Source organism: Ruditapes philippinarum, unplaced genomic scaffold, assembly GCF_026571515.1.
Source record: "Ruditapes philippinarum isolate M1 unplaced genomic scaffold, ASM2657151v2 ctg7876_1_1_1_1, whole genome shotgun sequence".
Taxonomy (NCBI): Eukaryota; Metazoa; Mollusca; class Bivalvia; order Venerida; family Veneridae; genus Ruditapes; species Ruditapes philippinarum.
Window position 1 is genome coordinate 11,879 of NW_026861709.1, and position 14,222 is coordinate 26,100.

The window sequence follows — 14,222 nt, forward strand, 5'->3', positions numbered from 1 at the left end:
TATTGATGTAATCATTTATTTGCTGTCTAAATTTCATATTCACATCAAAAGTAACTCCAAGGTCTTTTACAGATTCACTGTTTGAAATTTCATTTCTGGTGTTGTTTACTTTAAGATGGTAGGTATTATTGACATTATGATTTCCGTAGTGTAATGTAGTGCACTTGTTTGCATTAAACTTAAGTAACCACTTTTCACTCCATATACTTAATTTGTCATTGTCAGATTGAATTTTCTCTATATCTGCATCATCATTCGCTAAATTGTACAGTTTTGTATCATCAGCAAATAAACGCAATGTTCCTTCAATGGCATCTTCTATGTCGTTAATGTAAATCAAAAATAGTGTAGGTCCTAAGACACTTCCCTGTGGAATACCACTGGTGACTTCAGTCCATTGAGATTTTTCACTACCAATTACAACCCTTTTGTCTTCTATCCCGGAGAAAAGCATCAATCCATTTTAATAATTTACCATTAATTCCATAACTTTCAAGTTTCTTCAATAATCTAACATATGGAACAGTGTCAAACGCCTTTTGAAAATCATAATAAATACAATCAAAATTTTGACTATCGTCTATCCATTCCGTCCATTTTTCCATAACTTCCAGTAATTGTATAGCACAAGATCTCAGTGTTCTGAATCCATATTGTGAATTTGAAAATAGATTGTTTTCAGTCATATGTTTCACTAATTGATCCCTTACCACCTTTTCCATAAGCTTACAGGGGACACAAGTCAACTTACTGGTCGATAGTTTCCTGCCTGGTTTCTCTCCCCTTTCTTAAACAACGCTTTCACATTTGCCGTTTTCCAGTCAATCGGTGTTTCTTCTTCTTCAAAAGATTGATGAAATAAAAGAGTCAATGGTAAACATATTGCATTCTTAACTTCTTTCAGGACTCTAGGGTGTAAGAAATCAGGTCCACATGATTTAGTTACGTTAAGATTTTCAAGTAATTTCATGGTAATTTGCTCATTGAACTGTACTTCCAAGATACTTTTACCAGAACTTCTATCATTTTATATATGGAATATTGTTCAAATCTTCAATAGTAAATACAGACTTGAAAAACCTGTTTAGTTCTTCAGTTTTTTCCAAGTCATTTTCCGTAATCGAACCATCGTCTCTCTTTAAGTCTGCTATTCCATTTTGGACTTTTTTGCGAGAATTCACATATTTGTAAAATGCTTTCGGATTTGTATCCTCTGCAATTTTTGTTTCAAAGTTATTTCTGGCTTTACGACATTCACGGGTAGCTATATTACGTTGACGACAAAAATATTGAAAGTGAACATGTTCATTTGTTTGTCTATATTTGTTCCATGCCCTATGTTTCTTTTTCACCGCTTTAAGAGCTTCTCTAGTCATCCAAATTGGTCTATTTGATGATTTGATTTTCTTAACAGGAATATGTTTTTTCATTGATTCTGTTATTTTATCTTTGAAAAATATCCAATTTTCATTCACTTCTTTACCTTGAAATTCACTTATCCAATCAACATTACTCAAGTCAGTTTTCATTTCATCATAGTTTCCTCGATCATAAGTAAATGACTCTTTCATGTATGCCTCATTGCTGGAATTACAGTCAATACCAAAGGTAATCACTATATGGTCACTTTTACCCAGGGGACTGAAGTGTTCAATATTGTTCACTAAAAGTTCTTCTGATGAGAAAACAAGATCTAAAGTACTTGGTCTTTGGCCGTTTCTGTATCTTGTATAAAATTCTATGTTTTGATGAAGATAACTGTCACGTACAGCTTCTATAAATTCATGACTTACATGATTTTCAGGCGCACTTGAAATCCAATGCTTCCAGTCTATATCACGATAGTTGAAATCACCCATAACAACTACTCTCGATTGTGTTTCATTATTCAATGCACTAATCATTTCATTTATAGCTACATTATTTTCCGCACTCGAGTTAGGAGATCTATACACTAATCCTACGAGAAGCTTCTCTTAATTGTTAATTTTAATTTCACACCAAATAGCCTCTTTAGCAGAATTCTCGTTCAGTTTTTTATATTCAGTTACTTCTAAGTAGTCTCTCACAAACAACAAAGTTCCTCTACTTGCAACATTTTGAAATTTTGGATTACAGAATACATGATATCCTTGTAAAACATAACTTGAAAGGTTCGGATTCTCTAGATTCTTTTTAAAAGCTTCTGTCAATCCTACAATATCAGGTTGATGTAAATATACTAATGCTTCAAGTTCTGACCATTTATTTGATATAGAGTCTGCATTTGTGTAAAGACATTTCAAGCCATCCTGATTTTCAATTGAAATTGAATTTTCAACAGAGTTTATACTAGTGTTTTGACTAGAATGATCACTACTTGCACTTGATTGACTAGATACGGAATTTACATCACTACCGACATAGTCTCTGTCACTTTCATTATAAATATCAGTACTACTAGTATTAGCAGATTGACTAGAACTAGATTCTTCAATGTCACTATCACTATAAATTTCAGTGCTACTACTTTCAAAAATCAATTCAGTAGATTCAGAGTCACTTTCACGAAATATTCAATAGAATCAACATTAACAAAATCTACATTTGACTTACTGTTCATACAATCAACTTCAACAGGAGTGCTATGTACATCCTCATTCCTTGAGGTTTCAAAACACGGAACTTCTAAACTTAATGAACTGGAAACATTAACAGAACTGTAACTTTTAACTATAGTGTCATTTTATTTCACAGTCTACAGCCTGGGCGGCTTCCCACCCAAGCTCTTTCCTAAAGGGGGCCATTTTTTAGAAGCACTGTATCCTTGTGCACCTTTTGAACTTGTTTTACCCCTAGTTTGAATCTGCGAGCTACCTAGCTGTTCATTTTTCTTAGGACTTGCAGTTATTATTCTATTGTTTTGCAAATCTTTGGCTAAATCTTGGAATTCTACTTTCCGCTGAGACGGTGACAAAATTTCAACATCATCAGGTTCCTGAAATCTAGGACCAGAATTATAAGCTACTTTACTTGCTAATTCAGCTTTCATTTTCTTGTATGTGAACGACCTGTCCATAACTCTTCTTCTTGCTACTTCTTGTTTCAGTTCTTTATTCATCTGTCTTTGTCTGAAAGTATAATCTGGTGTTACAGTCACCTTTGCAAAGTTAGTTTTTTCCTTGAGTTTTGCACTGTTTTTTTAAAAATATTCAACTTAGCCCTATCATTTGTAAATGATACCTTCAATGGCCGAGGATATTCCTCTAGGTTCTCACGCTCCCGACCTAAACGCTCAACATTTTCAACATTAGCATTTTCAATATTTAATGTAACACACATTTCTTGAACTTTCAATTTATCATCATCACGTTTTTCCCGAGTATTTTCTCCAGATGGTTCAGATAGATTATATACAATCAAATTACCTTTCCTTTTATCACGTTCATGGTAATCTCTCACTGCTTCATCCATGCGGTAATCTAAATGTAAGTTACTTACAGTTTCCATTTTCTCCTCTAATGCGTTTACTCGCGACTCCAATTTTTCATTTTTTGACAGTTAACTTTGTGATAGCACTGAGTACTTTCTTCACACTTGGAATAGCTTCTCTACAGCCTGTACAATACCAAAGGAAATTTTTCAACAAGTCCTAAATCATGCAATTGGTCATGAAATGATTCGGTCATTCCAGAACACCTTTCATCAATACAAAACCATTTATCACACAAGTCACACTGAACTCCATCATCATCATTTTCAAGCAATTCATGACATGCTGCACAGCTTGCCCTTTGACTATAATTATGCTCTGAATCACTTAATACAGACATATTATCAGTATCTTTCTGTTTATTTCTTGAGTTTTGTGAAGGTTTATTGAAGGGCATCTTGGTCGGATTTCAGTTCTCAAAAAAGTCTTTAAAATATGCAGAATTTCAATTCAAAATGTTTCCTTAGTATACCACCAGTTCTAGTTGAGTTGAGGGACTGGGTACAATAATGTGGGAAGAGGGGGTTTGGGTAGAAATGCCAATTTTTTAATCGACTTTGAAAACCATGTGTTGCCACCATAACCGGAACCGGAACAGATGATATATATATATTTCATGTATTTGTCTGTTATCTATATTTCTCTACATTCCGATATACAATCCATAATCCCATATCATTTCTATATCATTTCATTTCATCATCTCATTATAACAACTAATTTGTTATAATTCATTTCGCCATAATTTGCATGCCGGGCATCAGTTTTTACAAACTTCCCGGAAAAACCATCTCACGCATGCGCACTTTGATATAATTTTTTCTCTTGGTTTGCAATTGAACCTCTCCACAGTGTTCAGACTGATTGCTGGCAGCATCCATTTTTGCGTATCCGATTGTAGTGAATGAATCTCTTTTTAAGCGTAAAATCATTAGGAGCAGTCTACAAAAATTGTTATGCTTCAAAATACGACTTAACTTAGACGAAAAAATAACATCGAAAAATAACATAATCGGTACATAGAAAAATCGGAAATTATCGTTTACGTTACTTTGCGCTACGTAGATGTTTCATTCCGTTTTAATCTTTTAAACTGTACCGTATTGTTTTCTGAATAACGTTTTACTATTTCATGTTCCAATAAATAGTAACAGTGAACATTATAGCTACAATATCACCATGCACTATTACATGACCGAGTGAACCGCGTACCGAACTTTTGCTGCTCCTTTAACTTTTGAACCGGTATGACTAAATAACGCAACGGAGATTTTTTGGCGCAAATGGCACAAATTTTACTCAAGTTTGATTTCCTTCAAATATCGTGGTTGGAGGCATTCAGCTTTACATACAGTTTATTCCAATCAAATGACATAAATATTTTTTATGTAAATGTTGGACTTAAAATTGTTTGATTAAAGGGACTCCACTGAGGTTTTTTGACATGATGATCATTTATTTTTTTAGTTTTGCTTGCATAACATAAATTGCTCCCTTTTTAGAAAAAGTATCACTAATGCGCCAAGAAAAAAATATCCATTTCTCCGGTATATAATCTTTCAAAACATAAAAAAATGAAGTATAAAAGAAACTTTCATAATGATACTAAAACACATCGTCGGATACCCACGGCCAAACCATTAACATTTATCAGCCGTGGGATTTTTTGCCGATATTCGGTCGATTAGAGGTGTGTCAAAGGCAGCTATTTTATTGGCTGCCTCACGATTTCATGAGGCGATTAAAACCAATCAAAACGCTCGTTCTGTACGACGTTCGGTATTACAGACAATATTGCGACAACCATAGACGACGTGAAAAAGTTCAACATCGAAAAATTAAACGATTTCCAGCAAGAAAGTATAGATAATTTACTTTTACAGCGTGATGTTTTCCTTTCTGATTGATATCTGCTTGCAGAAGAACTGATTTGGCGATAGTTTTTGCCATTGATTTTAGCAAGACACGTCCAACAGTTTTTAACCGTGGGCGCTGCCATTTTGTTTCTTATTGTTTTTTACCTCCGCTGTTGAAGAATATAGATTTGTTAAACGCGATGCCATTGGTAGATATTTTACGCACCTGTTGCTGTATATCGACGCAAATCGATTCATTTTACCCACGGTTGATTGCATGTTATGTGACATGTTTATCAATCGTGGGTATCCGACGATGACTAAAACATAACTATATACATGTATATATAATAAAATAATTGTAATTTATAACCATTCATTGTGCCTTTTATGGAAATTTTCGAATTTAACAAATCTTCCACAGCAGCAAAAAGACCTCTCGCATGCTTCTTTTTAAAGAAGCAAACTTGTCTTATTTATTTATTTATTTATCAAGGCGTATGTTTTATGTCCCTCACAGGCATAAACGACCATTCCCTACACGTGAAAGGACATACGCCATGATTATACTGATATGTAAACAATATCAAACATCCTTTATCCTTCATGTAAACCAACGAAGCGAAAGTAGGTCTCGTACAAGGCAGTGATCGTTGAAGCTAAATTCATTCAGATACCGCTTAAACAGCATTGCATAATCTTAAACATACAATAACAATGCAATTGATAAACTGAAAAACGTAAAGTCACACCTTATTCGAGGATTTTGTTCACGGAATTCAGCAAGGTAACATATAAGTAGCTTACTTATACAAGCATATGTTAATATTTTCAAAAATGTTTATTCTCACAATCTCTTTCGAGTAATCAAAATCATATAAAATTACATTATGATATAATTGCAAAGCACATGAAAAATCTTCGAACCATTGGTAATTGTTTGTTACATTTTGAGAACTATTTTGTACTGCGCTGCAGCAAATCAGAGTTAGTAATTAGCCTTTTTTTTCGCTCAAAATGACCAGTCTCTCCAGAAGTTGTTATAACTAAAGCGGTTTACCGCAATAGCATTATAAAATATTGTTGCAAAGTTGCGCAATACGGGTACAAACATACGTTACAAACGATGAAAATATCTTTTCTAAATATAGACAATATTATGTAAAATTTTCGTTTGTCCCATAAAATTAAATACCGCGTGAAGGTATACTGCTGATTTACCGTTACGAAGTATGATCGAGAATGGGAAATCTTAAATTTTGAGGTACACAGGGGTAGCAGGAAAAAGCCATATACGAAAAAACACCACCAGCAAAACATTTGAAAGAATATTATCTGGCCTGTTTAGTGGTTATGGTGCTTGTTTTGTATGCGGAAGTTCGTAAATTCAAATCCTACAAGACATAAAGGCCCGGTCACACCACAAGCACTTTGATGGAGCCTTCCTTGAACGCTAGGGAGTGGGGACCGAATTTCGACCATGCTCGTCACCGCGCACAATATCGTCCAGTGACTAGACATAAAATTTCAATTAATATTTTGATTGCCTTCCCTTTATTGAAATACCCCACTCGGACTCTTGGTTACTTCTATGGTACATGTCAATGAAAAACCTCACAGAAGTAAGGTGGGTGTTTCTGATTTGTTGGATGTAAATATTGCTGCGCTGGTATTACGCTTAGCATTTAAAGAATTTTTAATGACATGTCAAAAGATGGATTTTTATATTTATCTATCGGGTACGATTTATAGAGACAGAGCCTCCTAGCACCAAATTACTTTCAGGGAAAAGGGTTAAAAGGTTTATTAACAAACTGTACGCTCATGCACCAGACACATGAGACAAAACTTTTCTAAACTTCAAGTCATATTTCCAGTACCCCATTACCTTTCCCCAATCTGAATAAATCCGTGTTTTCTTTCAGCCTAAATTTTGGTACAGTTTGTCTACTGTCACAGTTTTACATGAACCAAGTGTACTACTGTACACTAGTGTACTCATTGACATGTACCATAAAAGTAACCAAGAGTCCGAGTGGGGTATTTCAATAAAGGGAAGGCAATACACAAGTGCATAACTGTGCTTAGACCACAGCTGTTTTCTCTCGGCCAATCAGAGAGGCTAAAAAGTGTGTGATATATCCCACACATCACAGTAAAGTGTTTGATATAACTATCATGTTTGTATTCAACTGAAAGGAAAACCCTGTAATGTGCACGCTTTATGAGGGGGGAAATTCTATTTATATTGTAAAATAAATAGTGTAGTTCCCTTCTTAAAAAACAAACAGATAGCAAAAGTCCATTGACCAATTTATTTCGACATTTCATTATTTTACAAGAATAGTTACTGTATTTGTAAATAAGAAAAAGCTATCAATAATGAAGTGAAATGCGTTTATCAATCTATTTAAATCTATATTTGTATCTAAATTTTACTACCGCTTTTGTGCTAATATTTTCAAGTACTGTGATTTCAATAATCGCATCCTGAATTATGCCCGGCTCACTCTTAACAGCAGACACTGTAGATGTACATTCATTTACTGGTTTTGGAAGAGGGGATTCCACTGGTGGGCAAAGAGTTTCCGAATGGTGACTGGGCTGCGGGAAATGCTATGCTTAAAGGCTTCAGAGGGACGTTTGTAATATTTTTTGAGTTCATGAATGAGGTAAAAAGTCAATGCAGGATGTATATAAAGCATACAATAAATAAAAAAATCTACAAGTCAAGTTAAATATTTTCAACTTCAGCCAAACAACCAATAAATATCCTGAGCCGTAGGGTTCTTTAAGCATTAAGGTAAATATTAAATGAAAGTTACCTGCCAGTGTCTCCAACGAGCCCACTCTTGTTAACAAGCCATCGTCCATGACTTCTGTCTAAGAGCATTTTTCGGTAAGCAGTCTTGCTTCTTGACTTCTTATTCAAGCACTGTGTACGGTGATATGTCATTAAATCATTTAAATGAGGAATCAACAGGAATAACAACAAAATCACTCAAGGTGTGAAATCGTAATGTTATCACATTCAGAAATGTTAAATTCTTCCTGACTGCACCTTTTATGATAGAAATCTAAAATGGAATGTGAAATCTATCATTCAAAAGAGTGTGTATTCAGTAACTTATAAAAAAACATGAATAATGCTATTTTCTCGTGCATTTTTTGCCTACAATAAGGCCAAATAGACTGAATAAGAACTATTTGGATATCCCTATGTGATTGTAGGAGAAAAGAACGTTAATGCATGTTTAATCTTCACCATAAACAGAGAAAACTACCTGTGGTCTAAGTCAGATAGATCGCTCGTACCAGTTGGATGTGAGATTTATCAACTCGCTTCGATCGTTGATAAATCTCACATCCAACTGGTACTCATGATCTATCCTATACTTAATTTTAAATATCGCACCATTTTCCAAAGAAGTGTGCGTTATCTGAGCTATCGAACTGTGCGTTATTGTCAATAAAGCTTGATATTGAGGAACATCAAAAATCACCGTACCATGCGTTAATAGATCTGTAAAGAAGATTTATTACATACATTAGACTGTTTGCAAGGATGCGTCTTTGTAAAAGAAGAAAGTATATACATGTATATATAATTATATAGTCGCATACGACTGATCACAGTTTATAATAGCTTTTTACACTGTCAATCTTCTTTTGTCGTATGTGTTATATTAACTACGTTAGCAAGTTTTCACTTTAATAGCATAAAGATAAACTTGTAATAGCGTGAACAAGATTCATAAGACAGATGTACGTAGGACAAACAGTGGACTTAGAGGTAAATTTAATTTCTTTTTATTAAATAATAAATAGATAAATAGATATTGTTTTTTGTTTAATTATTGCTGCGCATTGGCAGAAAAATTTTTAAATCAAATTATTTTCCAAAGGGATCCGAGCGAAAGTGGTTTCAGGTGTAAAATTCAAGTGTTTTTTTTTTTAAAGTTTAGCCTGGCGAATTTGAGTTTTGAATTATGAAATAATCCATTTGAATTTTTAAGGATTTCAGTTTTAATATAACAACCACATATAAAAACAGGAACCGACAGTATAGAGCCTAGTTAGAGTGCACGTACGCACAGGCTGGACTATCGACTTCCGGTTCCAGTAGGTTATGGTTTGATGATTTTAATTTATGAAAGATTATGTTTCGCATACCTCTTCTTTTCTTTTCGTCTGCTAACATCAAGTAACAATTTCACGTGTATTGAAATTCTCCTGCTTTGCCTAGTATGTACCGATTATTTAATGAAACCGTTTTTATTTAAGTTTAAATTATTTGTACGTGTTTTTGTCGGTTATTTTGCTGCCTGTATTTGTTAACATATATATTTGCTGTTCTATTAAGTTCTTGTTGTCTGTCCTGAAATGTAGTTTTGTTGCATATTCCGTTAGTTCTTCTGTTATCAGTCCCCGTTTTCTGTTCTATTTCTGTTTTATGTATCTTGTTATCTTAAGTTTTTTATTGTTAGTTCTGTTAAGTTTATCGGTAGCGTTGATGTCTTTGTGTCTCTTTTGTCTGTTCCGTTTCGTGTCTTGTTTCCTTAAGTCTGGCCCAGTTTTGTCTGTTTTCTAAGTTTGTTGTTTATTCCCTTTTTGTACGTTTCTTTAAGTCATTTTTAAACGACTTAGTAGACTTATGCGTAGACCTATTTTTTTTTATCTATTTTCCCTTCTGTCTTTTGTTTTATGTTCTAGTTTTTTCTTGTTTGCTTACATTTATTTGTTGTTGTAAAGTATCGTGTATTTTACTGTTTTGTGTTTTTCGTTCCGAATTTAGTCGTCTGTGGAGTGCTCCGTTATATTTGTTTTATCATTTTCCTACGTAAGGTCTGTTTTGCATGTTGATGTCATTTGCTGTCTGTGTTTGTTAACTGTATTTCGTTAGTTCTCCTGTTACCGGTCCACGTTTCCTGTTAAGTATTCTCTTGTCTGTATCGTGGTTGTCCATGTGTCTTGTTCATTTAGTCTCTTCTGTCCGTTCCGTTTCATTTCATCAGTTTCACCCAGTGTCTTCAGTGTCTTATAGAACGCTCCATGTCTGTTGCTGTCTGTGCCCTTTTTGAATATTTGTTGCTGTCGTTGCCCTCTCTGTATGTCTGTTGCTGTATGTGCCCACTCTGTATATCTGTGCCCTATTATGTCTGTTGCTGTCTGTGCCCTCTCCGCATGTCTGTTGCTGTCTGTGCTGTTGCTGTATGTGCCCTATCTGTATGTCTGTTGCTGTCTGTGCCCTCTCCGCATGTCTGTTGCTGTCTGTGCCGTCTCTGTATGGCTGTTGCTGTATGTGCTCACTGTGTATGTTTGTTGCTGTCTGTGCCCGCTTTGTATGTATGTTGCTGTCTGTGCCCTCTCCGTATGTCTGTTGCTGTCTGTGCCCACCCTGTATGGCTGTTGCTGTCTGTGCCCTCTCTATATGTCTGTTGCTGTCTGTGCACACTCTGTATGGCTGTTGCTGTATGTGCCCACTCTGTATGTCTGTTGCTGTCGGTACCGTCTCTGTATGTTAGTTGCTGTCGGTGCCCTCTCTGTATGTCTGTGCCCACTCTGTATGGCTGTTGCTGTATGTGCCCTCTCTGTTTGTATGTTGCTATCTGTGCCCTCTCTGTATGTTTGTTGCTGTCTGTGCCCGCTCTGTATATCTGTTGCTGACTGTGCTCTCTCTGTATGTCTGTTGCTGTATTTGTCCGCTTTGTACGTCTGTTACTCTCTGTGCCCTCTCCGTATGTCTGTTGCTGTATGTGTCCTCTTTGTATGTCTGTTCCCTCTCTGCATGCCTACTGCTGTCTCTGTATGTCTGTTGCTGTCTGTGCCCACTCTGTATAGCTGTTGCTGTATGTGCCCACTGTGTATGTCTGTTGCTGTATGTGCCCACTCTGTATGTCTGTGCCCACTCTGTATGGCTGTTGCTGTATGTGCCCTCTCTGTTTGTATGTTGCTATCTGTGCCCACTCTGTATGTTTGTTGCTGTCTGTGCCCGCTCTGTATATCTGTTGCTGTCTGTGCTCTCTCTGTATGTCTGTTGCTGTATTTGTCCGATTTGTACGTCTGTTACTCTCTGTGCCCTCTCCGTATGTCTGTTGCTGTATGTGTCCTCTTTGTATGTCTGTTCCCTCTCTGCATGCCTTCTGCTGTCTGCTCCGTTGTGTCTCTTAGATCTTTTGAATAGACTTTTGGTCGGATTAGATCTTTTAGTGGAGTAGCGGGGGATCGAACTCACGACCCCTTGATTGGTAGGCAGACAGTGTTACCACTAAACCACAGCGCCAGCTCTGGATAGTAACTGTTTTTGAAAGTCCTATATACATTACAATGTACTACAATGGTCAACAATTAAATTTTAACACCTTTATTTGGTAGCCAACCCCCGTGACTTCTTATATATCGTCAATGAGAATATAACTCGATTTAAGTACTAATATTTTTATAGATAACTTTGCTGTTCTGGAAATTTAGTGAAGGGTACCCAAATTCTTAGGTATATCAGATAGAGTGATAAATTTTCTTGTAGAATTTTCCTGAAACCGAGACTAATTCCGAAATTTTCAAGAGCTGCTATGGAATCGCAAGCAGGCGTACAAATCTCACGATTTCACAGATTTAAAGCAAAGAAACTGGCTATTTTGCATAATGAAATGTTTTAAGTTCCATGTTTCGAAACGTTTATTGAATTTAATTTTATGATAAAATAAAATGATATGATCGTTAACACTTTGCAATGAAGATCAAAGCGCTGAAAGCACTGACTTAAGTTCTCGTAAGTATGTTGAAAAGATATGACCCTTTATCATCTATATTTTGCTATTATTTTGTTTGCTTCTTTTGCTTTCCTTTCACAGTGGGAGACAAATATTTTCCCATTTCCTCTTGACAGGACTTTTTCCTGTGTGTTTTCATCGAATATTTAGACAATGCCTATATTATTAACCAATGAATGAACTTTATATCTCTCTCAAATAGTTTCTCTAATATTGTCTATAAAATAATGCAATTCACCTAATTTATGTTCAATGACACAAATCGGAATAAATATAACATAAACAAAACATTGACTTTATAGGGAGACTTGTTGTTAATGTTGTTCTAACTAGTATCCCATATTTTTTGTGAATATTTGTTTTGAATTATTCATGTTGCCTAACATGTATATTTATACTAATTTATGTAAAGAAAAGTTGCAAAAAAATATTATTAAATGGAACAGATCTATTGTTTAATTTACTCCTGTAAATCCGACATTGACTCCTGATCATATCTCTTAGGTTTTGCGGACTTATTTTCTTCGTATAAACTAGGGTCGACACCGGTATAGGGAGCGTTTATTATTTTTACCAGTTATTCTCCTTTATTTTAGCGCAAGAAACGAGTTTTGCTTGACAACATGTAACTGCAACGACTTAAGTGTCATGCAAATGACTTTTTTTTGAAAACAGGAATAAGAAGTTTCTTAATGTCATTTTAAGCATATAGATAAAACGTTTAGCACATAGCTAAAACGAGAAAGTTAACAAAATAAATTCTTAATAATGATTAGAATAATTGCATCATCATCATCATCATCATCATATTATTATTATTATTATTATTATTATTATTATTATAATTATTATTATTATTATTATGATGATTATTATTATTATTATTATTATTATTATTATTATTATTATTATTATTATTATTATTATTATTATTGCAGAATGGAAGAAACTGTAAAACGAAAGAAAGTGTTCCAATTTTCATCCAAATTAAGTACCTACCTGACACTGCTAGGATTTAGTGTAGCCGCATCTGATATTTGGAGGTTTCCATTGCTGGTGAATAGAAATGGAGGGGGTGAGTGCTTATTATTTACATACTACGTATCTATTTCAATTGATTCATGTCGATATAGTATCATAACAAGTGTTATGAGTGAGGGCTTCAGAACCCCTTCCCCCGAAATGGGGGGGGGATGAGTGCATGATATCCATATTAATAGGTGTTTGTAATTAAATAGTTTTAGTGGTGAAATATAAAAGGCGAGGGCGGATTTCGTTGAAACAGTGATAATAGTCAAGTGATTCGTCAATTGCAACTTTTCGGCCCTTTCCGTCAGTCTTCGGACAAGGGCCTCGAATACACAGAACGGAATAACCTACGCTTAGAAACTAAACATGTAAACAAGTAGTAAGAGTTGTTGACAAGTTTTTTCCCAATATATCAAGTAAAAGTCCACCTAAAATAAGCAAATACAAAGATGTAAAAGCAAACAATACATTATTTCTTTACTTATTATCATGGTTGAAGAAACCGAAAGTACAAAAATTAATGCCAACCTGTTGACATTTAGTCGAATTTGTTTGTTTGTTTGTTTGTGGGGTAAAATGTCCGTTACATCCCAACCGAAACCTTCTATGTCCGTTTCCATATTTAAAACATGATTTTTTTGTTGTTATTGATGGTTTTCCCTGTACGGGAAGATCTGTTGAATCTATCTGAACCTGTGCTTCTGGTACAGACTGTACACATATAATTGAGCCGCGTCACGACATGCTGGCCGCAAACCCACTATGTTGGTTTTGTCGTGACACGGATAAATTATTATTTCAAATATTTAAGAGTGAGTACAAGAGAGACGAAATGATTTGTTCTTAAATACGTAATTTAACTGATACTCAACCCTTAAGCTAAAATTTGTTCCCGTATAAGACTGAAGCCAACATATCGCACCTGAATATGATTTTTATATACGAGTACTTTCGTAATGTGTATCAAGGTTCATAAAAGAAGTGAATATATATGTCACTTTATATTTGTAGCAGCATCAATTGCACTGTAGTGATGCATTTATTTTGCCAGTGTTGCAATATGAATAAATTAAATTCAAACATGTCAGATTT

The 14,222-nt window shown here is 34.9% G+C and overlaps 1 protein-coding gene across 1 annotated transcript in view; it reads left to right on the forward strand.

Moving 5' to 3' along the window:
* The first annotated feature begins 9,008 nt into the window (after nt 1-9,008).
* Nucleotides 9,009-14,222, forward strand: part of LOC132716565 (sodium- and chloride-dependent glycine transporter 2-like) — a 55,195-nt gene continuing 49,981 nt past the window's right edge. Inside the window, exons 1-2 of the mRNA XM_060699866.1 lie at nt 9,009-9,121; nt 13,040-13,176. Coding sequence (XP_060555849.1) covers nt 13,041-13,176 — 136 coding nt within the window. The 5' untranslated portion in view covers nt 9,009-9,121; nt 13,040. The remainder of the gene's footprint in view (nt 9,122-13,039; nt 13,177-14,222) is intronic.